The 27,806-nt window shown below is 39.6% G+C and overlaps 1 protein-coding gene across 1 annotated transcript; it reads left to right on the top strand.

The window, feature by feature from the left end:
• The first annotated feature begins 21,330 nt into the window (after positions 1-21,330).
• GCNT3 (glucosaminyl (N-acetyl) transferase 3, mucin type) lies at positions 21,331-24,826 on the top strand. Its single transcript, XM_037833812.1, has 2 exons — positions 21,331-21,424; positions 22,574-24,826. Exon 2 carries the CDS (start codon positions 22,628-22,630, stop codon positions 23,948-23,950), a length of 1,323 nt encoding a protein of 440 aa, XP_037689740.1. The 5' UTR covers positions 21,331-21,424; positions 22,574-22,627; the 3' UTR covers positions 23,951-24,826.
• The last annotated feature ends 2,980 nt before the right edge of the window (positions 24,827-27,806 follow it).

The following is a 27,806-nucleotide window of genomic DNA, read 5'->3' as shown; positions in this document are numbered from 1 at the left end:
GGTCGCATCTCCATAGAAACACTCAATTCAATAATTACAACACTAATACTTCTACCCACACAATATTGCATCAAAGATAATGGCGTTCTGGGGGACATAACACATCCAAACTGGCACATTCCACCCCCTGGACTCCAAAATGACATGATCTTTCCATATACAAAATGCATTCATCACACTACAATATCACAGAAACTTCAATCATTTCAGTAACAATAGTTAAGTACAAGATCCCATCAAAATCACTTACAGGCATGGTCTGTACTAAAGCAAAATTCCCCTCTGGCTGTGGATCTGTGAAACTTAGAACAAGTTATCTACTTCCAATATACAATGGAGGGACATTCATAGGATAAACATTCCCATTGCCACAAGGAGAAACTGAAAGGAAAACAGGGTTTACAGGGCCAAAACAGTTCCTAAAACCCACAGGGCAAACTCCATTAGATTTCAAAGTCTGAGAGTCATTTGCAGAATGACATTGTATCCTTGGGGCTTGAGAAAGTGGCAGTCCCACACTTTCCAAAGTCTTAAGCAGTAGCCTTTTTCTCTTCAAACGCTGGGGTGAGTGCTCCAACATATCCACACATTGAGGAGACCACCTTCTTCTAGGCCCCACCTGCCTCAAACATAGGGGTGCCACCCATACTCTGCCTCTCTGGGGCAAAAGCTCTCCCCTCTCTGAACAGTGGGGTGGTGGCCAGTCTCTCCCCAATCCCCTGGGAATGTGCTCCACCCTCCCTGAGGCCTGGGGTGATAGCACTCTTCCTGAACATCAAGGTGGAAGGCCCATCCTCAACCTCCAGGGCAAACTCACCCTTTCCATGTGTGTGTGCCACTCCACTCTCCCAGTCCGAGACCTCTTGACCTCAAACCTCAACTCCCATGGCTATGTCTTTGAAGAAATTTTTCCTTCAATTTGTTCCTTGTCTGTATCCTCTAGTCCAGACCAGCAACAGCTCCGTCTATAAAGATCTCGCAAAAATTCTCTTGGCTTTGCATGAAGCACACAGGGGTCAAAGCCATCAGACAATAGGACTTTCCACAAATTCCTTCTGCATAACTTCATCTCCAATCTTGGCTTGTCCTGAAATGGCGGTCAGTTTCCATGTTTGGTTAAATCCTCATGTGAGGCTATAACTTCTGGGGTTTCAACCCCTGGGAGCCCGGAATTTTCCAAACCATCAATTTATGGTTTCTTTGAACGCAAGAGTTCAGTTCTAAGTTTATCTCTTTCCTGTCGCATTTTACTGTAAGCTGCAAGCAGAAGCCATGCTGTATCCACAACTTTGAGTTTTGAAATCTCATCAGCCAAATATCCTAGCTTGTCGCTCTCAAATTCTTCCTTCCATCTGACACCAGGACTCAATTTTGTCAAATTCTCTGCCACTTTAAAACAAGGATTGACTTTCTTCCAGTTTGCAACAACACTTTCATCATTTCTGCTCAAGGCCTCATCAAAAGTATCTTTAGAGTCCATATTTCTACAAACAGTCCCTTCAAAGCAGTTTAGGCCTTTTCTATCAAGTTCCTCACAATTCTTCCAGAATCTTCCCCTTATCCATTTAAAAAGCCATTCCAACATGTTTGGTATTTCAATCTCAGCAGCACCCCACCTCTCTGGTACCAAAATCTGTTCTGGTTTGCTAATGCTGCCTTTTTGCAAAACACCAGAAATGGATTGGCTTTTATAAATGGGGTTTATTTGGTTACAAAGTTATAGTCTAAAGGCCATAAAGTGTCCAAGGTAAGTCATCAACAATTGGCTACCTTCACTGGAGGATGGCCAATGGTGTCCAGAAATCCTTTATTAGCTGGGAAGGCATGTGGCTGGCATCTGCTCCAGAGTTCTGGTTTCAAAATGGCTTTTTCTGAGGACGCTCCTCTCTAGGCTGCAGTTCCTCAAAAGTGTCTCTCTTAGTTGCTCTTGGGCGTTTTTCCTCTCTTAGCTTCTCTGGAGCAAAAGTCTGCTTTCAACAGCTGTCTTCAAACTTGCTCTCATCTGCAGCTCCTCTCTCAGCATCTCTGCATTCCTCAAAGTGTCCCTCTTGGCTATAGAAAGCTCACTCCTTCTGTCTGAGCTTATATAGTGCTCCAGAAAACTAATCAAGGCTCATGCTGAATGGGCAGGACCACATCTCCATGGAAATTATCCAATCAGGGTTACCACCTACAGATGGGAGGGTCACATCTCCATGGAAACATTCAATCAAAGAATTACAATCTAATCAACACTAATACATGTGCCAACACAAGATTGCATCAAAGATAATGGTGTTCTGGGGGACATAACACATCCAAACTGGCATACCATGGGAAAAAAATTAAAGGAAACCAAATGGAGACTACCAATGAAGAGATAGAAATTATTTTAAAAATACAATAAATTATTGTACATAAATTATTCTATGTACAATATTCAAATTATTCTATGTACAACTATTCTATGTAAATTATTTATGTACAATAAATAATTTTCTAATTATTCTAATTATTGTACATAAATTATTGTACATAAATTATTGTACAAAAATTATTCTAAAAATACAATAACTGGAATTAAAGTCACTAAGGGGTTTGACAGCATATTTAAGCAGACAGAAGAAAGAATCATTGAACTGAAAGGTAAGTGAATTGAGATTATCTAATCTGAAGAGAAGAAAGAAAAAGACTGAAGAAAAATAAAAAGAGTCTAAGAGACCTGAGGAACACCATCAAGCTACCAACATATGCATAATGGGAGTCCCAGAGGAGAAGAGAAAAAGAAAGAAGCAGAAAAAAAATTTGAAGAAACAATGATCAAAATCTTCCCAAAGTTTATGAATGACATGAATCTACACATGCAATATACTCAATTAACTCTAAGCAGGGTAAACACAAAGAAACCCACACTGAGACACCCTGTAGTTAAATTTATCAAAAGACAAGAAAAAGATAATCTTGGAAGCAGCAAGAAAGAAGTTATTTTGTTATGTAAAAAGGTCCTCAAAAAGATTAACATCTGATTTCTTTTCCAAAACCATAGATACGAGAAAGCAGTGGGATGGTGTGCTGGTTTGGATGTTTTATGTCCCCCAAAACACCATTATCTTTAATGCAGTCTTGTGTGGGCAGGAAACATATTGGTGTTGATTGGGTTAGAGACTTTTGATTGGATGTTTCTGTGGAGATGTGGTCACTCAACTGTGGGTGAGATCTTTCATTGGATAATTTCCATGGTGGTGTGGCCCTGCTCATTCAGCATGGGCCTTGATTAGTTTACTAGAGCACTATATAAGCTCAGACAGAAGGAGTGAGCTTTCTACAGCCAAGAGGGACAATTTGAAGAATGCACAGGAGCTGAGAAAGGAGCTGCAGATGAGAGACAGTTTGTAGACGGCCGTTGAAAGCAGACTTTTGCTCCAGAGAAGCTAAGAGGGAAAAATGCCCCAAGAGCAACTAAGAGTGACATTTTTGAGGAACTGCAGCCTATAGAGGAATGTCTTGGGAGAAAGCCATTTTGAAACCAGAATTCTGGAGCAGATGCCAGGCACATGCCTTTCCAGCTAGCAGAGATTTTCTGGACACCATTGGCCATCCTCCAGTGAAGGTAGCTGATTGTTGATGATTTACCTTGGACACTTTATGGCCTTAAGACTGTAACTGTGTAACCAAATAAACCTCTTTTTATAAAAGCCAATCCATCTCTGGTGTTTTGCAAACAGCAGCATTAGCAAACTGGAACAGATGGTATATTTAAACTGATGAAAGAAAAAAAAATGTCAGTCAAGAATTTCGTATCTAGCAAATTATTATTCAAAATGAAGGAGAAATTAAGACATTCACAGACAAAGGAAAACTGAGGGAGTTTGTCACTAGTAGATCTGTCCTAAAGGGAATCCTCCAGTCTGAAATGAAAGGACATAAGAAGGTATCTCAAAGCTACATGAAGAAATAAAGGACAATGGTAAGGCTAGCTACATAGGCAAATATTAAGCCTGTAGTGTAGCAGTTTTAGCTTGAAACTCCTCTTTTTCCTCCTTTATGACTTAAAAGACAAATGCATAAAATAATAATTTTAAAGATATGTTAATGAGCACATGATGTATAAAGATATAATTTGTGAAAATAACAATATAAAGATGGGAGGACAGAACTGTAAAGGAGCAGAATTTTTGTGTCTATTGAAACTAAGTTGTAATTATTTCAAACTTGATTGTTAAAAGTTAAGATGTTAATTGTAATACCCACAGCAACCACTAAGGAAAACATTTAAAAAATATACAGAAAAGAAATGAGAAAGAAATCGAAACAGTACACTAGAAAAGTCAACTAATCACAAAAGAACGCATTAATAAAGGAATTGCAGAACAAAATGATAGAATGTATAGACAACAAATAGCAAAATGGCAGAAGTTAAATCCTTTATAAGTAATTACTTTAAATATAAATGGATTGAACTCTCCAATCAAAAGACAGATATTGGTAGAATGGATTAAACAAACCAACAAGCAAAACTGACTAGAGAAAAATAGAAATTTTGAGCACATCTATAACAAGTAAAGATATTGAATCAATACTCAAAAATCTCCCAAGAAAGAGGAGCCCAGGAATGGAGGGCTTCAGTGGTGAATTGTACAAAACATTTAAACAATAATTAACACCAGTTCTTTCCAACTCTTCCAAAAAATAGAAGAGGAGGGAATAATTTCTAATTCATTCTACACAGCCAGCGCCATCCTGATATCAAAGCCAGAAGAAGACATCAAAAGAAAAAACCATAGACCAAAATTCCTTATGAATATTGCAGAATATAGATGTAGAAATCATCAACAAAATAATAGGGAAACAAACCCAGCAGCATATTAAGAGGATTGTATATCATGACCAAGTGGGATTTATCCCAGGAATGCAAGGGTGGTCCAACACACGGCTATCAATCAATGTAATATGCTATGTTAGTATAATGAAGGAAAAAACAACAAGTTCATCTCAATTGATGCAGTAAAAGCATTTGATGAACTCCAACATCCTTTCATGATAAAAACTGTCAATTAGGAATAGAAGGGAAATTTCTCAACATGGTAAAGGGCATTTACAAAAAATTCACAGCTAATATTATACTCAATGGTGAAGGACTGAAAGCTTTCTTCCTAAGAACAGAAACAAGACAAGGATGTCTGCTTTGACCACTTCTTTTCAACATTGTATTGGAAATTCTAGTCAGAGTAATTCAGCAAGAAAAATAATAAGGACATTTAAATTGGAAAGGAAGGAATAATATCTTTATTTGCAAATGACTTTATCCTATATACATAGAAAATCCTAAAGAATCCATGAAAAAACTATTAGAGCTAATAAAGCAAACTTGTAAGAAAGAAGATCAAAACACAAAGATTAGTTTTATCTCTATACACCAGTGTTTTGGTTTGCTGCTGTAATGCAAAATACTAGAAATGGATTGGCTTTTATAAAAGGGGTTTATTTGGTTATAGGGTTACAATTTTAAGGCCATAAAGTGTCCAAGATAAGGCATCAACAATAGGCTACTTCACTGAAGGATGGCCAGTGGCATCTGGAAAAGCTCTGTCAGCTGGGAAGGCACAGGCACATAGCTGATGTCTGCTCCAGGGTTCTGGTTTCAAAATGGCTTTCTCCCAGGATGTTTCTCTCTAGGCATCTGGAATTGTTCTCTTAGTTTCTACCAGGTAACTCTGGACTAGCAACAGTCTGCTTTCAATGTCCATCTCCAAAATGTCTCTCTCAGCTGCAGCAGCACTGAGCTCCTTCTCTCTGAGCTCTTATGGGGCTCCAGTAAACTAATCAAAACCCACGCTGAATGGGCAGGGCCACACTGCCATGGAAATAATCTAATTAAAGGTATTACCCACAGTTGTGTGGGCCACATCTCCATGGAAACAACCTAATCCAAAGATTCCAACCTAATCAACACTAATGCATCTGCCCCCACGAGATTGCATTAAAGAGCATGGCATTTTGGGGGACATAATACATCCAAACCAGCACAACCAGACTTGATCAATCTGAAAAGGAAATTAAGAAAATTCCATTTATAATAGCATCCCAAAGAATAAAATACCTAGGAATAAATTTAAACCAAGGAGACAGACTCATACACTGAAAAATACAAAACATTTATGAAATCAATTAAAGAAGACTGTGGTGATTTATACCCCAGGAAAACATGTTCTTAAACTTAATTCATTCTTGTGGGTTTGAAACCATTGTAAGTAGAATCTTTTGAAGAGGTGTGACCCACCTCAAACATGACAGGTCTTAATCCTATTAACGGAGTTCTTTATAAGCAGAATCAAATTCAGATATAGAGAGAAAGCCACAGGAAGCAAGAAGCTGAACATTAACAGAACCCAGAAGAGAAGGGAGAAACTAGGAAACACTGTCATGTGCCTCATCATATGACAAGTCAAGGACCAAGAATTGCCAGCAGCCATCCCCAGGATGCCACAGTCTTCAGGAAGAAAGCATCACCTTGATGATGCCTTGACTTGGACTTTTCCCCATTGTTTAGCTTGACCCATTTCATGGTATTTGCTTGAGCAGCCTAGAAAACTAAAACAAAGACTTAAATAAATGGAAAGAAATTCCATGTTATGGATTGGAAGATCTAATATGTTAAGGTGGTAATACTACCCAAAGCAATCTACAGATTCAGTGCAAGCCTTTTAAAATCCTGGGGGCCTTGTTTTTATCAGAAATAGAAAAGCTAAACCTAAAATTCATATGCCATTTAGAGAAACCCCAAATAGTCAAAAAAATTTGAGAAAGAAAAATAAATGGAGGACTCATACTTCCCAATTTCAAAACTTACTTCAAAGTTACAGAAACTAAAACAGTGCAGTACTGGCAAAAGGACAGAAATTTAGATCACTAGAAATCAATAGGAGTCCAGAAATAAACTCTTACATATACGGTCAGCTGATTTTAGACAAGGGTGCCAAGACAATTCAATGGGAGAAGAATAGTCTCTTTAACAAATAGGGCTGGGACAATTGATATCCACATGCAAAAGAGTGAAGTTGGGCACTGTTGAGGTTTGCTAATGCAGCTGTTTTGCAAAATACCAGAAATGGATTGGCTTTTATAAAAGGGGTTTATTTGGTTACAAAGTTACAGTCTTAAGACCATCAAGTGTCCAAGGTAAGGCATCCACACAGGTACCTTCACTGGAGAAAAGCCATTGGCACCTGGAAAACCTCTATTAGCTGGGAAGGCACACGGCTGGCATCTGCTTGCTCCCAGGTTGCATTTCAAAATGGCATTCTCCAAAGTGTCGGCTTTCAATGGCCATCTTCAAAATGTCTCTGTAAGTTGCAGCAGCAAGCTCCTTCTGTCTGAACTCTTATCTAGGGCTCTAGCAAACTAATCAAGGCCCAGGCTGAATGGGTGGTGCCACACCTCCATGGAAATTATCTAATCATAGTTATCACCTACAGTTGGGTGGGTCACATCTTCATGGAAATAACTTAATCCAATGGTTCCAACTTAATCAACACTAATACATCTGCCCACACAAGATTGCATCAAAGAATATGGCTTTTGGTGGGACATAATATATCCAAACTAGCACATTTTACCGCCTGGACCCCAAAAGACATATTCTTTCCAAATACAAAATACATTTGTCCCATCACAATACCACAGAAACTTAAGTCATTTCAGTAACAATAGGTAAGTACAAGATCCCATCAAAATCAGTTACAGGCAGGGTCTGTCCTAATGCAAAATTCCCCTCTGGCTGTGAACCTGTGAAACTTAGAACAAGTTATCTGCTGCCAATATACAAAGGAGGGACAGTCATAGGATAAACATTCCCATTGCCACAAGGAGAAACAGTAAGGAAAACAGGGCTTAAGGGATCAAAACAAATCGACTCCATTAGATTTCAAAGTCTGAGAGTCATTTATAGAATGCCATTGTATCCTTGGGGCTTGAGAGAGCAGGAGTCCAACCCTTTCTAAGGGCCTTGTGGCAGCTCTTTTCTCTCCAAATGCTGGGGTGTGCTCCAACATCTCCACACACTGGGGATATCACATTTTTGGCCCCACCCTCCTTAAACATTGGGATGCCACCCGTACGCTGTCTTTCTGGGGCAAAGGCTCTCCCCTCTCTGAACAGTGGGGTGGTGGCCAGGCTCTCCCCAATCCCCGTGGAACACTCTCCACCCTCTCCGAGGCCTGGGAAGGCAGCACTCTTCCTGATCATCCAGGTGGAAGGCTGGCGCTCTGCCTCCAGGGCAAACTTACCCTTTCCACGTGCATGAGCCCCTTCATTCTCCCTGCCTGAGACCTCTTAACTCCAGACCTCAATCTCCATGGCTCTGTCATTGAAGAAATTTTTCCTTCAATTTGTTCCTTATCTGTCCCTCCAGTCCAGGCCAGCAATGGCTCTGCCTGTACAGATCCCGCAAAAAATCTTGTTGGTTTGGCATGAAGTTTTCAGGGGTCAAAACCTGCAGACAATAGGACTTTCCACAAATCCTTTCTGGATAACTCATTCTCCAATCCTGACTTGTACTGAAATGGTGGTTGTGTTCCATATTTGGTTAAATCCTCACATGGGGCTGTAGCTTCTGGGGTCTACTTTTTGGAAGCCCAGAATTTTCCAGACTATCAGTTTCTGGTTTCTTTGAATTCAAGAGTTCATTTCTCAGCTTATCTCTGTCCTGTTGCATTTTACTATAAGCTGCAAGTAGAAGCCAGGCTATGTCCTCCACAGGTAGTCTGCAGATCTCCTCATCCCAGCTCATTGCTTTCAAATTCTGCCATCCACCCAGCACAAGGACACAATTTTGCTAAATACTCTGCCACTATAAGGATCACCTTTCTTCCAGTTAGCAATAACACATTCAACGTTTCTGTTCAAGGCCTCATCAGAAGTATCTTTAGAGTCCATATTTCTACCAACAGTATCTTTAAAGCAGTCTAGGCCTTTTCTATCAAGCTTCTCACAATTCTTCCAGAATCTTCCCCTTATCCATTTGCAAACACAGCAGCACTCCATTCTTGGGACCAAAATCTGTATGCTTACCCAAACTTGGCAAACATTAACTAAAACTATAAAACTTAGAAGAAAACATAAGGATAAACCTTCATGATCTTTGATTTGGCAATGGATTCTTAGATATGACACCAAAAGCTCAAGCCACAAATTAAAAATAGATAAATTGGACTAAATCAAAATTTAAAAAAATTATATCAAAGAACATTATCAATAAAGTGAAAAGAATGAGAGAAAGTATTTTATAAATAATGTATCAGATAAGGGTCTATATGCAGAATATATAAAGAACTCTTATAACTCAACAGCAAAAAGGCAAACAACTCAAATATAAAATGGGCAAAGGACTTGAATAGACATTTCATCAAAGAAGATATACAAATGGTCAACAAGTGTGTGAAAAGATGCTCAACATCATTAGTCACTAGGGAAATGCAAATCAAAACCACAATGATACCACTTCACACCCACTAAAACAGCTATAATCAACACAATGGAAAATAAGTGTTGGCGAGGATTTGGAGAGACTGTAACTCTCCTAAATTGCTGGTGGGTATGTAAAACGGTACAACCACTGTAGAAAATAGTTTGGCAGTTCCTTAAAAAGTTGAACACAGATTTACCACATGACCTGGCAATTCTGTGCTTAGGTTTGTACCCAAATGAGCTGAAAATGGGAGCTCAAACAAGAATTTGTACATGAATGTTCCTATCAGCATCATTTACAATAGCTAAAATGCAGAAACAACCCAAATGTCCATCAAAGGGTGACTGGATTAAAAAAACTGGTATTTCCATACAATGGAATGTTATTTGGTTATAAAAAGGAATGACATACTGATACAGGTTACAATGTGGCCATATGCTAAATGAAAGAAGCCAGACACAAAATGTCACATATTGTGTGATTCCATGTATATGAAATATCTAGAAAAAGTTAATTCATAGAAACAGAAAGCAGATTAGTGGTTGCTAGGAGCTGGGGGTAGAGGAGAATGGGGAGTGACTATCTAGTAAGTATGGGGTTTCCTCTCGGGGAGATGAAAATGCTTTTTGGAACTAGATACATGTTACAGTTGCACAACAATGTGAATGTACTAATTGTCACTGGATTGTTAACATTAAAATGGTAAATTTTATGTTATATATTTTACCTCAGTTTAAAGAAACAGAGAGAGATTAACTATATGGCAGTAAAGATTTGTACTTTATTTTGAGACTGCGTGTGCCTTTTGCAGGTCAAATGGTGCAACTAAAAACAGAAGAATTGCTAAATTCCTCAGAATAAAGAAATTTCAAAGCAGTGATGTTGTTGCCAGACAAGACATGGATAAATTGCCCAATGTGCTCAGTGGCCAATCCTGAGACCCTGGGATTTCAAAGGGAGAAAGAGCCTTTATTGCAGTTGCCTAATGCAGGAAGGACAGGAGGTTAATACTTCAGATCTGCCCCCATGAATTGGAGAAACTTTGGGGAAAGTATTAATGACAATTCTGGAACTTTTGATTTGGCTTCTGCTTTAGCTTCTAAATCTGTCTTTTGATTTCCTATTTTGATTACTCTATTTCCCCTTTTACAGCTGTAGCAATGCATTATGGCAACTTCCTTAGGGAGCATTACAGCTTTTAATAAGGCTAAAATTATGTCTGCATGTCTGATTTTTTCCCAGATATCAAAAGTCCTCTTTCCTTCCAAATGGCTCCATGAATTATATCAAAGGCATATTTAGAATCAGTATATATTTACCCACTGTCCTTCTCCTAAGTGTAAGGCTCTGATGAGTGCAATAAGTCCCTCTCACTGTGCCAACGTACCTGGTGAAAGAGCTCCACTTTCTAACACTGCTTGAAGAGTTACCACTGCGTATCCTGCCTTCCGAAGGCCATGGTCCACAAAGCTGCTTCCACAGGTGTACATTTCTATATCGGGATGCTCTAAAGTTTGATCAATTAAGTCTGGTCTGCTGTAATAGACTTCATCAATTATTTGTATACAATCATGTATGGTTTCCTTTACTACCTGGGAGTAGAGTGGCTGGATTTAAACTAGAGGAGGCCTTTAAAATAATTTTTGGATTATCTAATTAAATGGTTTGGTATTTACCTAATCTGCCAGTAGTGAGCCCCTGTCCACTTTTTTGTTCTAAAAAGGGCAGCACACACTGCAGTGTATGTACAGTGAGGAGTGGTCCCAGGGAGACCCAGACTTGAATTTCTGAAAACCATACAAGAGTCTCATTGTGTACATGGCTGATTTACAACACAAATTGAATTCTTAAGCTTGCAATGCGTCTATCATTAAGTTAGGGCATTGATTGGGAATAAATAAGATCCAGAAAACATAATGGGGACATATGGGCTGATAATGATGATGGCCGGGGCATTAAACCCCTAGGTTCTGCTGAGTCTTCTTTGCCAAATAAACATGTGATGGTTTGCTTTGAAGAATCAGATATCCCAACTCTGTATGAAGAGATTAACCCTTCTTTGCCTGATAAACCTGTTTTCTTCCCCTGAGAAAATAGCCCTACACATCCATCTGAAGAGATTAGCTGTTTCTCCAGGTGAAACTAGTGGAATGCCCTGAGGTAGTTGTCTTGTAAGATACTGATAACTCCTCTCATTACTCACTCCCACCACATCTCTCTTTTTTCTAGATTTATAACTAGACTGAAGTCCCAATAGGCCCCAGTTGGCCACCAGAACTGTGAGACAATAAATTTCTCTTGTTTTAAGCCCCCCAGTCTTTGTGGTACTTAGTTTTTTTTTTTAAATTATTAAATTCAGTTTTATTGAAATACATTCATACACCATACAATCATCCATGGTATACAATCCACTGTCCACAGTATGATAACATAGTTATGCGTTCATCACCACAATCTATCTCTGAACAATTTCCTTACATCATAAAGAATGTGGTACTTAGTTTTGACAGCTCTAGGAAGCCAAGACACACACCAATGAATATTTAATCCCTCCTTGCTTATTTCTGGGATTTATGCTCAGAAGTTGAGAAAGAAGAGGTAGCCACATAGGTTCATTTAACCTCTCTCCACTTTGAGCCAGCTGTAGAGAGTTTTGAGTAGTAATTGCCTATGGAAAGGTGCCTGGGGAAGATCAGTTGAGTGGAGAAAAAGAAGTAAAGACAATGATTGGACTGAATGATCAGATATTAAGTGAATTTGCTCACCAATATAGCCAAATGATTTGTCTCTCAGTTGCATGTGGACATGCAGTAATTAAAAAACACACTTCATTTTCCATTCTATACCATTCAGTTTTATTTCATTTCACGAGCATTTCTTGAGCACAAGTAGTAAGCACTATCCTAGATGATAGTGATATCTAATGAATAAGGTACGGTCTTTAGCTGCAAAGTTACATGCTATAGGAGAGGGATGGTGGGACTGAGACACAGAGATTAAACGAATATTTACACCACATTGTGACAAATGTTAAAAGAGGTTCAAGTTTTGAACTAGACAATCCTGGTATTTAACTTTTCTATTTGTGAATTGAAATGAGAAAAATTAATAGACACACAATCATTAGGTCTCAGCCTATACATAACCTTTTTTGGGATGCCCTGGCTGTCTCATGTCGTTAGCTCCCAAGGCACCTTATCAGAGCACTTAAGCCGTATAATATCTGCCTACACTCTCTAGTAGTCTTAAATTCCTTGAGGTAATGGCCAATGTTTAGTCCAACTTGTGCATCACTGTATCACTCACGCGTTCAATGAATTATAAATATTCTTTAGGAAGGTACCAGAAAGAGAACATAGCACTTGCTTCCCTTGAAGGGGCAGCTTTTCTATTGCTTCTAATTTAGGTTTTTAAAACTATACATTTCAAATGTTTAAAAGTATCAAAATTCATTTTTAATGAAAATGCAATAAACCCATGTAAAAACATGTTATGGAAGATATGCTGTAGATTATCATTAATTGTCTTCTCACATGAGATATTTATTTTGCAGCCAGTTGATAAATACCTATAATGACAGATACCTTGGTTGGAACCATTTGGCACCTGCCAGTGAGAAAGCCAACAAAAATGAGAACACAAGAAGAAAGACATGGATATTGGATTTTGTTCTCTGAGCACATGCAAGGGGAGGCTCTTGGGTATTGGTTTGGGAGAAGGGAGTTGCCCTGGCAGAGCTGTGCTTCAGGACAACTAATCTGAAAACAGAAGAGAAGAGACTAGACTGGGGCAGTCTCTTAAAGTTAAGAGACTGTAGCACTAAAATAGCTGAGAGATGATAAGAGCCTGAACCACGGCAGTAATGGCACGAAAGGAGAGAGCTGTGGGTGGAGACTTAACCAAGGAAGGATCGGAGGGCCTTGGCAATCCATGAAAAGTTTTGTTCACTGCTCTATGCATATTCAGAGCCAGATAGGAGCTGCTCAATAAATGTTTTCCTTAACGAGTGAATACATGCAGAGGGGAAGGAAAGAAGAGGAGTCTAAATCAGCATTAAAGAGGCTGGCCTGGGTGCCTGGCTGGACAGTGGTGCTAGCAGAGATTTGGAACTGAAGGGCCAGAAGAGGGAGTAAGAGGGAGGATGACGTGTTGCTCAGATTGGGTCAGCCAAGGTTGTTACCAGCATGTCTCCTCCCAGCTGTCCTTCCCATGATTTTGTCTCTGCCCCTTCTGCATTAACATTAGAACATCTTTTGTGTTTTTCTTTCTTTTTTATTGAATATTCTTGTTTTGAAAAATTTATGGGCACTTTCATGCTTCCCAGAAGTATCCCATAGTCTTTGAATAGCATCTGCAATAAAATGTTCAGTGAATGGGGAGGGGTGTTGTGTTCATTGAGTTTTTCTGGTTTTCTTCAGGTTAAGCAGAAAAAAAACCTTTAAAAAATATTCAGGTGAGATATTTGTAAAAAGGAAGAGTCTAGCTTCCTTTGAAGGCAGATGATCGAACACCACCATTAAGAAAAATTATTTAAAATATGGAAATAAGAAAAAAAGGTAGGCAGCATATCCTTGCAGTGCCGTACAAGGGCATTCGTTAACAAGCCCACCAAAGCATTATTTAATTACCTAGGGCAGGGCTTCTCAATCTTTGCATTCTGGACATTTTGGGCTGGATAATTCTTTGCTGTGTGGGGTGTCCTGTGCTTTGTAGCATCCCTGTTTAGCAGCATCCCTGGCTTCCACCCACCACATGGCAGTAGCCACCCCCCCCCCCCCCCCCCCCCCCCCGCGTTGTGACAACCCAAACTGTCTCCAAACATTGCAAATGTTCCCTGAGGGGCAAAATCGCCCCCAGCTGAGAGCCACTGGTCTAGGAGAACATACCTTTATTTGACTCCACTACGTATTACTAATTAAGGCTCAGACTCAGTGAAGTTACATGTAAACAATTGTTCCATAGAGGTCCAAATAATTGCTTCTCAGTAGAAAAGATATCTAATATATGGTTGTGTATCACCCTATGGGGCATTATCCGGTTTTGTATCTAACCTAGCAACTTTATTCTAATGTTCCTTAATAAATGTCTACAAATATCCAGTTTCTCAAAATGCTCTTTGATCCAGCTTTACCATCTTACAGTTTCTCTCATTAATTAGTGAGTCAAGTAAAATTTTTACACATGGGAAAGACACATCAGAGTCAGTTTCGCAGACTATGACATTTTATTCTGGACACCAAAATTTTACTGCAGCAAAGGAAGCCAGAATGGAAGTAGCCACGGTGTTCTAGGGATGGCAAATGATTTTTATAGATCTAAAAAAAGGAAGTTAGCTTGACTCCTGTTGATTGGACAAGGATTTGTCCATCTTATAGGAGTGGCTTCAGGGCAGATGAGTTTTGTTTTGTATCGGGTCAAAGGTAACGAACTAGGGGCTTGATTTGACTATCTGAGTCAGTAGCCTTGCTGGGTGGGGGTGGAGGTGGGGGGTGGAGTGTGGATCTCAAATTTCAAAAGATAAAGAGGAAACTTAAGAGAATGTGGGTTTTTTGGACCAGAGAGGTCCCCAGGGATTTTCTCTATACAATTTTATCACACATGTTCAACTTGTATTTGTAGAATCATGCTTTTAACTTTTTGGAAATTATATTTAACATGACTGACTTCCATTGTCACTTCAAGTCTTGTGCTCCTTATCCTTATCCTGAATGAACTCTGCTGTCAAATAATGATTCTTGAACCATTTCTCTGACATGTTTCCAGGACAAAAATGCCAGGCATTAGGATCATAGAATTTCTGAATTCAAAGAGCTGATCTTTCAGATTCAGGGTTAGGGTTACGATTTATGGTTTAGGGTTAGGACTAGGGTTAGGTCAGCGAGGAAACTGAGGCCCACAGAAAGCAAGTGGCTGATAAAAGTCACACAGTGAGAAGAGAATTATTTTTAAAGAGGTTGGTAATCAGGTTGAATGTGAGCTGAAAGTTGACTTTACTTATAAATCCCGGATATTATCCTGCTCCCTATTCATTTGTATTGTAAAGTAAAGGGCAGAAAATGTTTCCATCAACCAGACTTTTCTGGCTTCAATCGCCACCCTCCAGAGCAGCCGTGATCAGCTTTCCTTTGGCCTTATCTTGCCTGCTTTAACCTCAGAAAGGTCTTGTTTCCTTATGCTGCCATTCAGCATTGATTGTATAGTTGTTTTTTCCTGACTCACCCCTAGTTTGCTTTTCACAGTAGGTTTCTGCTTTCTTCCAGCTCACTGGTCTCCCAGTTGTACTTCCGTCTTCCTTCACTAACACCACCTTCTAACCTCTTTTGGTTAGCACACAAAAAAAAGGGTTAGCCCCTTAATTTCTAATTTTTATTCCCCACATATATAATTGGATCAATTTGGTGTTAGATGCCAGGTACGTTTACACTCCTGCATTGACCACGATAAGCATCATATTCACTTGTTTGTGAATAGGAACTCGATTAGTGCCCACAAGAGTATCTTATTTAAATAGCACCCAAAGTTAAGTGGACTCTGCCACTCAGCATGTGGCCAAGAATAGATACTTTCCAATAGAGATAATAAAATCTCATGCGTTACGTTATGCCAAGATTTGATTTGTTTGCCTTAATTTCTATGAATTCGATTGTGATTTCCCTAGAAAATCACCGGCAGTGTGTGGCTTTTCAAAATTACTGACTGGTGTTTACCTACACAAAATCAAATGTAGTTTTGTAACTTAGTGATACCTCCTTTTCAAGTCAGCTATGTTTCCTTGGCACCCCTCACCCCAAATTCCCTGGGGATTTGGCATTTTCCTGAAGTACCAAACCAAAACATCAAAAGCTTTATTTCAAAGCATAGCTATTTGGTTCTAACATAATCATTGCCTTCCTCACTTCATTCCATATATCAAAATACATTTCAGATAGATCCAAGATTTAAAGGTAAAAAAGCTTTTCATAAAAATATTAAAAGAAAATGTGAGTGAATATTTTTTTGACCCTGGAGTGCAAAAGGGCTTTCTAAGCATCATCTGAAGCCCAAAGCCAAAAGCAGAGAATAGATAAATTTTCCTACGTAAAATAAATTCAAACTTCTATATACCAAGTGTTGCACACAGCAAAGAACACCATAAAATAGAGTCAAATTCAAACAATATACTGGAATAAAGTATCCACAAAACCAGAACAGAGGATGAATATTCTTAACATTCAAATAGCTTTTACAAATTAATAAGAAAAATTAACAATACAATAGAGAAATGGGTAGGAAAAATATCAACAGTAAATAAATTTAGGAAAAATACAAATGGCCAAAAAACTTAGGAAAAGATGTGCAAACTTGCAAATAATCAATGAAATGTAGATTAAAACTATAGTGGGATATAATTTTCATCTATCAATTAGCTAAGACAAAAATAAAAAAAGATAATACCAGGTGTTGGCAAGAGTGTGGGAAAACAGGCATTGTTGTAGTGTCAATTTTTTTGTTCATTTAACGTTATTTACATACACTTCATATCCACCAAACATACACTCTCCCTCTCTCCATCCCCTGGTTACCTCTAATCCACTTTCTGTCTTTCCAAATTTGCTATTTTTGTCTAAAATTTTTGAATGCTGCACAATCTTTGACCAGAAATTGTACTTCCAATAATTTTCTCTATAAAAATACTTACACAAAGGCACAAATGTGTGTGTGTGTGTGTGTGTGTGTGTGTGTGTGTAGATACAGATACAGATACTTAATGCAGCGTTGTTTGTAATTAAAAATGCCCAGGGAGAAAACGTCATTTCTACTGAAAACAGGGTTGTTTATATAAATTATGGTTTATCCCACTCAGGGATAACCAAAGGAATAATATGCAATCTTTAAAAAAAATAAGGTAGCTTTAAATGTATTAATGTGGAATGGTTTTCAATATATATTGTAAAGGAAAAAAACAAGTTTCAAAAGGGCATGTAAGACATAATCCACTTTTTGTAAAATAGTAATTGACCACTGTTGACATGCACTCTTCCAAAAGTTTTCTACAAGAATATCAAGAGTCAGTCACCAGGGTGCTGGATTAAATGCCACTTAGAATCCAGTGATCCTTTCTCTCTTCAAAACTGGGTGTGGCTCATTCACTCAACCACTTTTTCACTCGTTCAACAACTTGTTATGCACCTGAGGCAATGAGTGTGAGGTAAGCAAGCTGACTCCAAAGTTGAAATTTCTGAGTGTCAGTTCATCACATAGATCTGTTATCTTGAGCAAGTAACTTTCTTCCCTTTCATAAGGTCCACTCATATCTTCTTTTATGGGCGAAGAAACTGAGGCTCCGGGCAGAGAAAGTTTTCATCCAAGGTAGTGTCCCAGCCATGGAGATGAGAGAGTCTGTTCTAGAATCCTTCCAGGAGTGGCCGGCCTGCCCAGGAACGTGGTACTCACAGTGAGCAGCTGGAGTGGAGAGGATAAGGAGGTGGACCTAGGACCACACTGCTTGGTACAAATCCTGGCCCGGCTGCTTACTAGCTGTGCAATCTTGAAGGAGCCACTCAATGTTTCTGTACCTTATAGGATTTATTGTGAGTAAAAAAACTAATAAATGTACAGTATTTAGAACAGAGCCTGAGACACATGAAATGTGAGTGTATTTGTTAGTTAATAGCCGCAAGGCACTAGGGATTAAACGCTGGACAAGAAAACATAGTCCCTGTACTGAAGGAAGTTACAACATAGTAGAGAATAGAGTACGGGAAGCACTATGATGATGAAACGTTTCAGGATGTTACCCGCAAGCAAAGAACAGGGACCTCCAACACCAGCTGAGGGTCAGGGACCAACCAGGGGAGGTCCCAGACTAGCTGAGATATAAAGCATGCAAGCCAGCCAGGTGGAGAGGAGGGCGGGCAGGCACTCCTTCCAGGCAGAAAGAACAGTCTGAATCCTAGTGGAGTGTGAGAAAGAACCTCATTATCCTGGAACTGAAAGAAAAGCTGGAGAAATACATGAGCATATTCGGGGGCAACGACAGGTATTGTGATCTTGAGGCTAAGGAAAATATGCTGGACCTTCAGCAGGGCAGTTCCCTCTACCCCTCCTATTTGCCTAACTGATTTCTATTCACCCATTAGGTGTCAGGCTAAATGCCACTTTTTCCAGAATGTCTTTGGAGAATCACACCATTCCATGGAGCTGTAGGCCTACTTGCTGCAAGTTCCCTTATAGTTCTTTCCTTTTTATTGCTTGTTTGTTGTTCTTTCCTCCTAACCATGAATTCCTACACAGTTGGATTTGCATGGTGCTTGTTTATCAGGGCATACTATTAGTATGCTTAAGCTATAGATGAAATAACAGAGACAGGGAGAGGATCCAGAAGCTTCCCAGGGACAAAGAGTTAGAACTTCACTGGCTCCTTGGATTCGTTAATCATTCCACTATCGGCTCTAGTCCAAAGTAGGTACATACCCTGACTGACGCAGGCTGCACCTCTGGAACTCCTCTGGCCGGGGCCATGCCAGGAAACATTGCTCCAAGACAAAGTTTGTATCTGCTGAGCTGGAACCACATTATTTGAGAGCTGGAAGTGAACTAAGGACCATAATCAGTCCATGTGACCTCCCACCTGCAAGGCCATCCACCCTGTGCCTCCCTGACAGGTAGGTTCTCCTGTCCTCACCTTCCCCTCTGCTCCCCATTTAGGAAGGTAGAGACTGCTCAGGGCCCAGCCTGAGATCTCAATTATCCAAGCTTGAAGGATGGTCATGACCATAATTACACACATGAAACTTTCCAGGTGGTCCAGAATGTGTTGATAGGACTTCAGAGGCAGGGACAGCCTAGAGACCACTAGAAATACTTTCCTCATCTGCTATCAGAAAGGATAGCATGGAAAGCCTGTGGTTTTTTGTTTTATTTTTTTAATTTGTTTCTTAAGATCAAGAAAACAGAACTCAAATCTATTGTGCAGTTTTATCATTTAATGTATTTTTAAAATATTTTCATGGAATAGTTGACATGGTAATCATTTTCCTTTAAAAGATAATATGAGTAGTATATATCAAACAGAATTGAAAACAAGGACTCAGGTAACTGTACACTGACGTTCACAGCAGCATCATTTGCACAACAGCCAAAAGGTGGAAATAACCCAAGGGCCCCCCCACAGGATAAACAGACTGTGGTATACATCTTCAATGGACTACTTTTCAGCCATAAAAGGGAAGCTTCCCTGCTTTTGGCTGTCTTTTAGTAAGAAACCTGCAGAAAAGGAGGACCACAACAGAAAATAGCCAAGTTCTCCTTACTGAGGCTGAGTAAAAAATTCTTGCACAAAGAAAGTGACCCTGACTGTTCTCCATTATCACACTGTCTTCAGATCAAGCCCACCCTCTTTACTCTGCTTTCAGAAGCTGGAAGTGGGACTCTGCGAAACACGCTTCTGCTTCGCTAGCTGCTCTATGTTAGGCTCTGCCAATAGGGGGAGCTGGACGGAGACAGGGAGGCAGGGGGAGGGACTTCCTGTTTGCTTCTTACCTACTTCCTCTTCTGTGAGCATTGCTACGTCAACTCCTACTTTGCCTTCTGTTGGCCGTTGCTTTTTTAGCAGCACTGAACCCAGTTTACAGTAACAGTTTTAGCTACAAACTTGCACAAAAAGCCTCATCTTGTCCCCAGTAGAAACACCAGCATCAGCCACCTCCTAAGAGTTCTGGCTCTCAGCCCAGGGGCCCTCCTAAGCACAGAGACCCCAGTACACGGTGAGAGGTGCCCCTCCTTTGAGGTGCTGCGTTTCAGCTTCTTGGAGCCCTTTTATTCAAATTCTAAATTTAATAATTCCCAATTCCTCCTTTTTTCCCCTCCTGCCTAGGGTAGTAGCTGCATCCAACAATCGCTACTTCCCTAATAATTTAGTGTCTTTTTTTTTTCCTTGTTTTTTCCTGTTTCTACTTAATAGCTTTAAACCTAGTTAAATTGTTTATGTTAACTTATTTCTGTTTAAATGTCTGGTGCAGAATGCTGTCTTTTTTTTTTTTTAAGAAGGGGAGGGACAAGCAGGATCAGGGGCTTTGATAGAGTCATTTTCCACATTTTATTGCCAAATCCCATAAGTCTCTTGCTAAAGTTTACCAACCCAGGGATAATATAATCCATTCTTTAGACTGCCAAGAAACTTAAACTCACAGACATTAGTGAGGGAAATCTACAATCTGAAACCCTGTAGGTATTTCTGCAATCTACAGATTATTAACTACAGATTATTAATAGTCATTTAAGACAAGGCAAATGGATTTTTTTTTTTTTTTTTCCAAGCAGATGCCATTTGAAGAAACATCTGTAGTTTTCATGGACTGGTTTTTTAAAAAAGAAAAGTAATGAAAGGAAAAAAATTCTTGTGGGATATTTTTATTGCCTCACTCTTGTAATGATTAGGTAAAATAAGAGGAGTGACACTTATGCTCCAGGCCAAAAGAAGGCAGGGACATACCTGTGTGTTTCTTTGGTTCCTTGTTAAGGAAAAAATAAAAAGCCTCAAGTTCTTGTATGACCATTGACAGGTTTTTACTAATGGATATGTGGCAGGAGAACATAGATACAAACTGGGTTGTTTTGGTTGAAATACCTGCTTGCCTTCTCAGATATTGCCAGCATTAAAAAAAATTTTTTTTTCTGCCTCACCCTGCCAGATAACTCAGAGAACATAGTCTATCCTGAAGGATTTAGCTGAGCTAGCTCTCTTATCTGAGAGCAGGAAATCCAAAAGGAGAATGATAAAGCCATCTGCTACTCTCTACTTTGCAGAGATTAAAGAGGAGTTGCAGCTGGTTTCTTAGACATCCTGTGAATATCAAACAATATATATTTTGGAGGGGTTAGAAGACCAGAGAAAATGGTGTTTATGTTTGGTTTCGTGAAACCCAGTAAGTTCCCCCTTGGAAATGGATTCACACCCTGGCAAGAGATCTTCCCCAAGCAGGAAAGAAGCTATTAAAGGTGAGAATTTTCTTAATTTTTTGTTTCTCTCCCTCTTAGATTATCTTAAAAGTTAGTACTGAAGATGATACAATCTTTTGTTTAGAGAGAGGATGCAACAAGGGCAAACAACCATTGCTAGAAGGATGTTTTTCTCCTTTTAGGGACTTTTCTATAATATCTGGTTTCCTTTGGTGGGTACTGCATTTTATTGAAAAGATAGCTATAGTTTGGTGGAACAAGCAATAGGCTTGATGGCTACAAAGAAAAAACTAGGGGGAAGGTGAAGTTGGAAGGAGTCCAAGATCTACTTCTTATAACATGGGTGATATTTGGCTAGTTATCTGACTTTCCTTTTCCTATCTGTAAAAGAGATCTGTGGGCTCTGGGCTGCTAACAATGCTACATTTCAGGCTGAATGTGAGAATTAAATGGGATAATATAAAGAAATATCCCTGGCGCATAGATGACACTCATTAAATGTACTCAGAGCTATGTGTGTCTCTATGTGCAGATAAATTTTAAATTTAGATAGTCTAAGAGTTACCTATATGATGATGACAATAACCTTTTTAAAAAATTATATCCACTTTTTTTTTTCACTTCCTTAAGAACATTTTTTTAAGGGTGGCTAGATACCACGTCTGACCAAGGAATTATATGTGATAATAAGCATCCTGATGTATAAATTGCCAAACAAGAGCAAAAAATACACTTTTCCTTTTAAAAGGACTTTTAGATTTCTAGAAATGACATGTAGATTCTGAATGTCATGGATTTTCTCCCTAGACTTACTGGAAATTCTAGGTCCCACGTAAGAACTATGTAATATAAACAGGGTGGTGAGGGGTGGGAAGAAGAATGGAGAATGAAGGGTGGGGACTTCCTCTTACTAATTACACATCTACTTCAGCAGGTGCTCAGTTCTGCTTCCCCTTCTCTCTCCTGGGGTGGAGGTGGAGCTTGACCCCAGCATGGTCAGTTTGTTTGTAGGGTCAGGTTATAAACCTCAATGAGCAAGCCAGGTATATGAGGCTATCCTAGGCAGGACTTTACTGAGGATGTCTGTCTAGGGAAGAAACATTTTTTCCATTGTTGGAATTGAACTTGTTGTTCCTGTGAATGTGTTCAGGTTTAGTTTGTAATTGAAGGCATTTTGTTCTGTCCAAGGATTCCATTCTCCTCTTCCCTCCCTGTGTCCAGACTCTCCCTGATCTCCATTCCATGAAGATGATTTTGTGGAGGAAGAACCCCTGCCTAAAACATTACCTGTGGGCCCTGGGCTGCTATATGCTGCTGGCCATCGTTGCACTGAGACTTTCTCTCAAACTGAAATGTCGTTTTCATCACCTGGATCTGGAATCCAAGGACTTTCTAAGCCAGCATTGTAGGGACATACTGTACAACTCCCTGAAGTTGCCAGCAAAGAGATCCATCAACTGTTCTGGGATCATCCGAGGGGACCAGGCAGCATTGATCCAGGCTCACCTGGACAACCTGGAGACCAGGAAGAAGCGGGAGCCTTTCTCAGATGCTGACTACCTCAACCTGACTAGAGACTGTGAGCACTTTAAGGCCGAAAGGAAGTTTATAAAGTTCCCCCTGAGCAAAGAAGAATCAGACTTCCCTATTGCGTACTCTATGGTGGTCCATGAGAAGATTGAAAACTTTGAAAGGCTGCTGCGAGCTGTGTATGCCCCACAGAACATATACTGCATCCATGTGGATGAGAAGTCTCCAGAAACTTTCAAAGAAGCCATCAAGTCAATTATTTCATGCTTCTCAAATGTCTTCATGGCCAGTAAGCTGGTCCGGGTGGTTTATGCCTCCTGGTCCAGGGTGCAGGCTGACCTCAACTGCATGGAAGACTTGCTCCAGAGCTCAGTGCCTTGGAAATATTTTCTCAATACATGTGGGACAGACTTTCCTCTCAAGACCAATGCCGAGATGGTTCAGGCCCTCAAGATGTTGAATGGGAAGAATAGTATGGAGTCAGAGATACCTTCCGAATACAAAAAAAATCGCTGGAAATATCACTATGAGACGACAGATGCGCTGTACAAGACCAGCAAGCAGAAGGACCCTCCCCCTTATAATTTACGTATGTTCACAGGGAATGCCTATATTGTGGCTTCTCGAAACTTCATCCAACATGTCTTGGAGAATCCCAAATCCCGACAACTGATAGAATGGGTAAAAGATACCTATAGCCCCGATGAGCACCTCTGGGCCACCCTTCAGCGTGCACCATGGATGCCTGGCTCTGTTCCTTACCACCCCAAGTATGACATCTCAGACCTGGCTGCCATTGCCAGGCTGGTCAAGTGGCAGGCCCATGAGGGAAACATCAGTGAGGGGGCACCATATGCACCGTGCACTGGAATCCACCAGCGGGCTGTCTGCATTTATGGGACTGGGGACCTGCACTGGATGCTTCAGAACCATCATCTGTTGGCCAACAAGTTTGACCCAAGGGTGGATGATAATGCTCTCCAGTGCTTAGAAGAATACTTACGTTATAAGGCCATCTACGGGACTGAACTCTGAGACACACTATGAGAGAATTGCTACCTGCAGGACAGGAACTTGAGCACACATGCCCAGAATTTGCTGGGACAATGTAGGGGTAGGAGACCGGGGCTCTGGAATCTGTGGCAATCTGCAGGGTAAGGGGACTGCTATTGGAGTGTGGGTAAGTAGATCTGCTGCCTTGCTAATTACTGCCCTTCTGTGAATGCTTACTAATCTCTTACCCTATCTCCAATAGCTCCACTAACTTTCTCACAGAGTGAGATAGGGAGGGAAGTGTGGCAGAGGACCCTGAATTTTGGGCAAATGCTTTTATGCCAGCTTTTCCACTCTGTGGAGATGACTTTCCTATCAATTCTAGGCTTGATGGGGGAGGGAGGAGGAGTGCTTCACTAGGGAAGAGCACCCAAAAGATAGCTTGATGGAAAGTTGTACTATCAACTTAAAAATAAATAGTTCCTGATTCAAAGCCCTACCTCTACTCTTTGTCTGATAACCCAGGGATAAGATAAAGAAATATAAGAAAATGTACAAGACCATTTTCTCATAACTATTGGTGACATTTAAAGTCCCTGGAGGCTGGGAAGAGAATCCCCGTTATTCGGAAATGGTCGTGGCCAGTTCTGTATGAAGAGAAAAGTCACAAGAATATAGAGTAGCTGATTCTTTTGTTACTTAAAGTCCCCCTCACTTTGTTTACATTGCCAGATTCATGTCTTTTCTGTAAGGGAAAAGGCAGAGTGAATTAACCAGTTTGACCACCCATTTCCTTATGGGAAAATTACGGCACTAATTTTGCCAACTTCATAGCCAAAGCTTAAAATTCCATAACAAAGTTATAATAAATTATAATTTATTGTTCAAACTGGACCACATTTGAGTGTATGTGGGGGGTGGGGTGGGAGGCTGCACTATTAATAATTATAGTTGAAAACAAGAATAAACTGGGACTGATCAGCTAAACCAAGATGTCTGGTTTCTCTGCATTTACACCCCTTGAGTCAAAACTCATTTCAGTATGTGAATGGGAAGGTCATACTTGTGGTTCTGCAGCTTATAAATTTTCTTGTGGGGAGACAATAAGATGTGTAAATATGTATTTACATTTTTTCCCCTATCTCCTTTCTGAATGCCAGACATTTGGAAGGCAATTGGCTATCAGTCATACTCTTCTGTGATGGGCAAGGGATACTATACAAAAATATATAGGAAGTGCCTTTTGAATATAGTATACTTGATCTGCATACAATATGCTCTGGAAAAGTACTTTATATACAAATAAATTTGTGTAATTTGAATGATGTTCCCATTAACATGTCATAATGTCACTGTTTTCCTCACTTTTGATTGTGATTCAATTAATCAAGTTTTCTCTCACTTTAGGTATAATTTTCTTTGCAATCCCACTTACCCTGACACAGTTATCACTTAAGTGAATTTTCTATTTAAAAGTCAGATTCTTTTGCCAAGGTTGTACTCCTTTGATCATGGGCATTGCCACAACCAACTTCCCTGCATTGCAAATATTGAGTCCTCCTCACCTTGCCCCTGGCCCCACCATGGAGATGACTGATGATGGCATAGCAGGTGTGCCCTGTAAGGTCTGTTCCCAGCAGTGGTGAGCAGGGACCCCACTCCTGTGGTCCTTGTGACACCATGGGTCCTACCCAGAGGGGGCTGGAAGGGGGTGCACCGCCCCTGTGGGAAGTGGGACCGAAGAGCTTCCCTGAGTGCACGGGTTTGTTCCAAGAAAACAACTCAAATCTTCAGCCTCATAAATCAGCTTGCTTTATAAGCTTTTATGTAAAATAAATTAGAATTTTTCATATAAATAAATAAAAAGGGTTAAAATGTAAACGTCATTTTGGGGGAGCACAAAATCCAAGAACTTTCCAAGGATTGAAATTTTCTCTAGAAATACATTGTGAATAGGAAGTGCTCTCTTCATTTCATATTGTAAGGTCTTTGTATCAGAAATGTCAATTTCTTCCTTATTTGTTTAATGTATTTAGAAGTCATGCAATTAAACCAACACATCTGTTAATTTTTCCCTCTGAGTCATAGCTGTTTTCTTTAATCTCTGGAAACAAAAAAATTTAACAAATGAATTCATGAGCAACAATGTTTTATTAACCCCCAAAGTATGAATTTCCTCCATATTTTTGACTTGTGGATGATTGGTGAGCATTGTTTTTAATAACTATATTTTTGTCTAACACTCTGCTTATTATCATCTTTGTTCTTTGTTGAGTGAAGTTTTTTTTTTTAAAAAGAAAAGGCAGTTGATAATCTTATTTGGGAATAGAAGAAATATTTTATTTGAGGATCAAGTATTTGGATTAAAAATGGAAAGAATTAAATGCCTTGCCTGTCCCAAGTACCTTACTTGAGCCAAAGATCTAGTCTGACTTCTTCCATTTAATCAGACATTTATTACAAAGATGAAAAAGATATGGCTCTGTGAAGCTTGAGTGTAGTGACAAGGATGAAATAACTCATTCATTCATTCCACAATGGCCATTTCAAGTATAAAAATGAGGACTGTACCAGCTATGTTTATTTCTTCCTTTCTGTTATACAATTTTTTTTGTTTTACATTTTAATTATTCCCCACCTTCCTCTACTATTATATATAGTTTCAGTGGTGATTCACTTTACAATTCAGTTTTACAAATTATGAAATACCCAGGGGGTTGTGCCTTAATTAAAAGAGGAATTAACATCACCCAGAGATGTTCACAGTGACGACAGGATTTTGTGTGTTTCTTTTGGGGGAGAGATTAAGTATATTTTTGTAGAAGGGAAAGTTGTATCCTGTTATGCAAAAGTTCGTTGTTGGATGCAAATTTAAAAATGGGCAAAGGGATAAGCAAATATGCTAAGTCAAAGGAAAGTGATGGATACTGTCTGTTGTCTTTCATCTCTATATTCTCTCTGTATCTTCCTTTTTACCACAGTGGCAAGGTGTCTGCAAGCTACCATTTCCCAGACACCCTGCAGGTGCATTATATCAGAAGGTAATTATTTTTATTACACCTTCCGGTAGTACCTCAAGCAATGGTGGTGGCAGGAGCAGAAGCAACAGTAGGAGCAGAGGCAGCCAGAGTGGCAGGATGTAGCACCAGCAATGATGACAGCAGCACAGTGGCGGCCATGGCTGGTGAGTGTAGATCAATTGACTTCTGATCAGGCAGCTTGGTTCAACATCTTGGTGGCATAGTGACTGTGGCGTCTTGGCCACACCATTTTCCCTTTTGCTTTCTCCAGCATTAGGGATTATATCTGCTTCCTACAGTTACTTTTCTTTAGATAAGCTCACCTTTCCTTTTTTGTTCTTCTAGCCCTTTGTAACTAATTCCCTATATTACCTTTGTAACCAATTCCCTATATTAAATTCCTTCTGCTTGAAATGCCTAGAGTGGTTTCTATTTTCCTGATTGGACAATGACTGATACACTTCTCCCAAACAAGCTGAAGACATGGTCTGTTTCCTCAAGGGTCCTACAGATCAAATGTCAAGATTGGTAGATAATTCAACAAGTAGTTCAGAGAAGAGTGAGGAACATGGGAAATAGAAAGGTTGAGAAAAGCTCTTAGGAAATAATGGTGATTGAGTACAACAGAAAGATCTGGGATAGGCAGGGGGAAATAGATAGCATATTTTCCTCCAGTACTTTTAACATGTTGTTTCATTGTCTTCTGGCTGTATAGTTTTTTAAAAAATGCCTGGAATTCGTTATCTTTATTCCTGACTTTAAAAATTTTCTCTTTATCACTGTTTTTCCTTTAAAAATTTTCTCTTTATCACTGTTTTTCAGCAATTTGATTATGATGTGCTGCATTTATCCTTCTTTGAGTTTAAACTTCTTGGCTT

This window comes from Choloepus didactylus, chromosome 4, assembly GCF_015220235.1.
Source record: "Choloepus didactylus isolate mChoDid1 chromosome 4, mChoDid1.pri, whole genome shotgun sequence".
Taxonomy (NCBI): domain Eukaryota; kingdom Metazoa; phylum Chordata; class Mammalia; order Pilosa; family Megalonychidae; genus Choloepus; species Choloepus didactylus.
The sequence above is the reverse complement of the archived record's forward strand: the minus strand, read 5'-3'. Positions and strand labels throughout refer to the sequence as shown.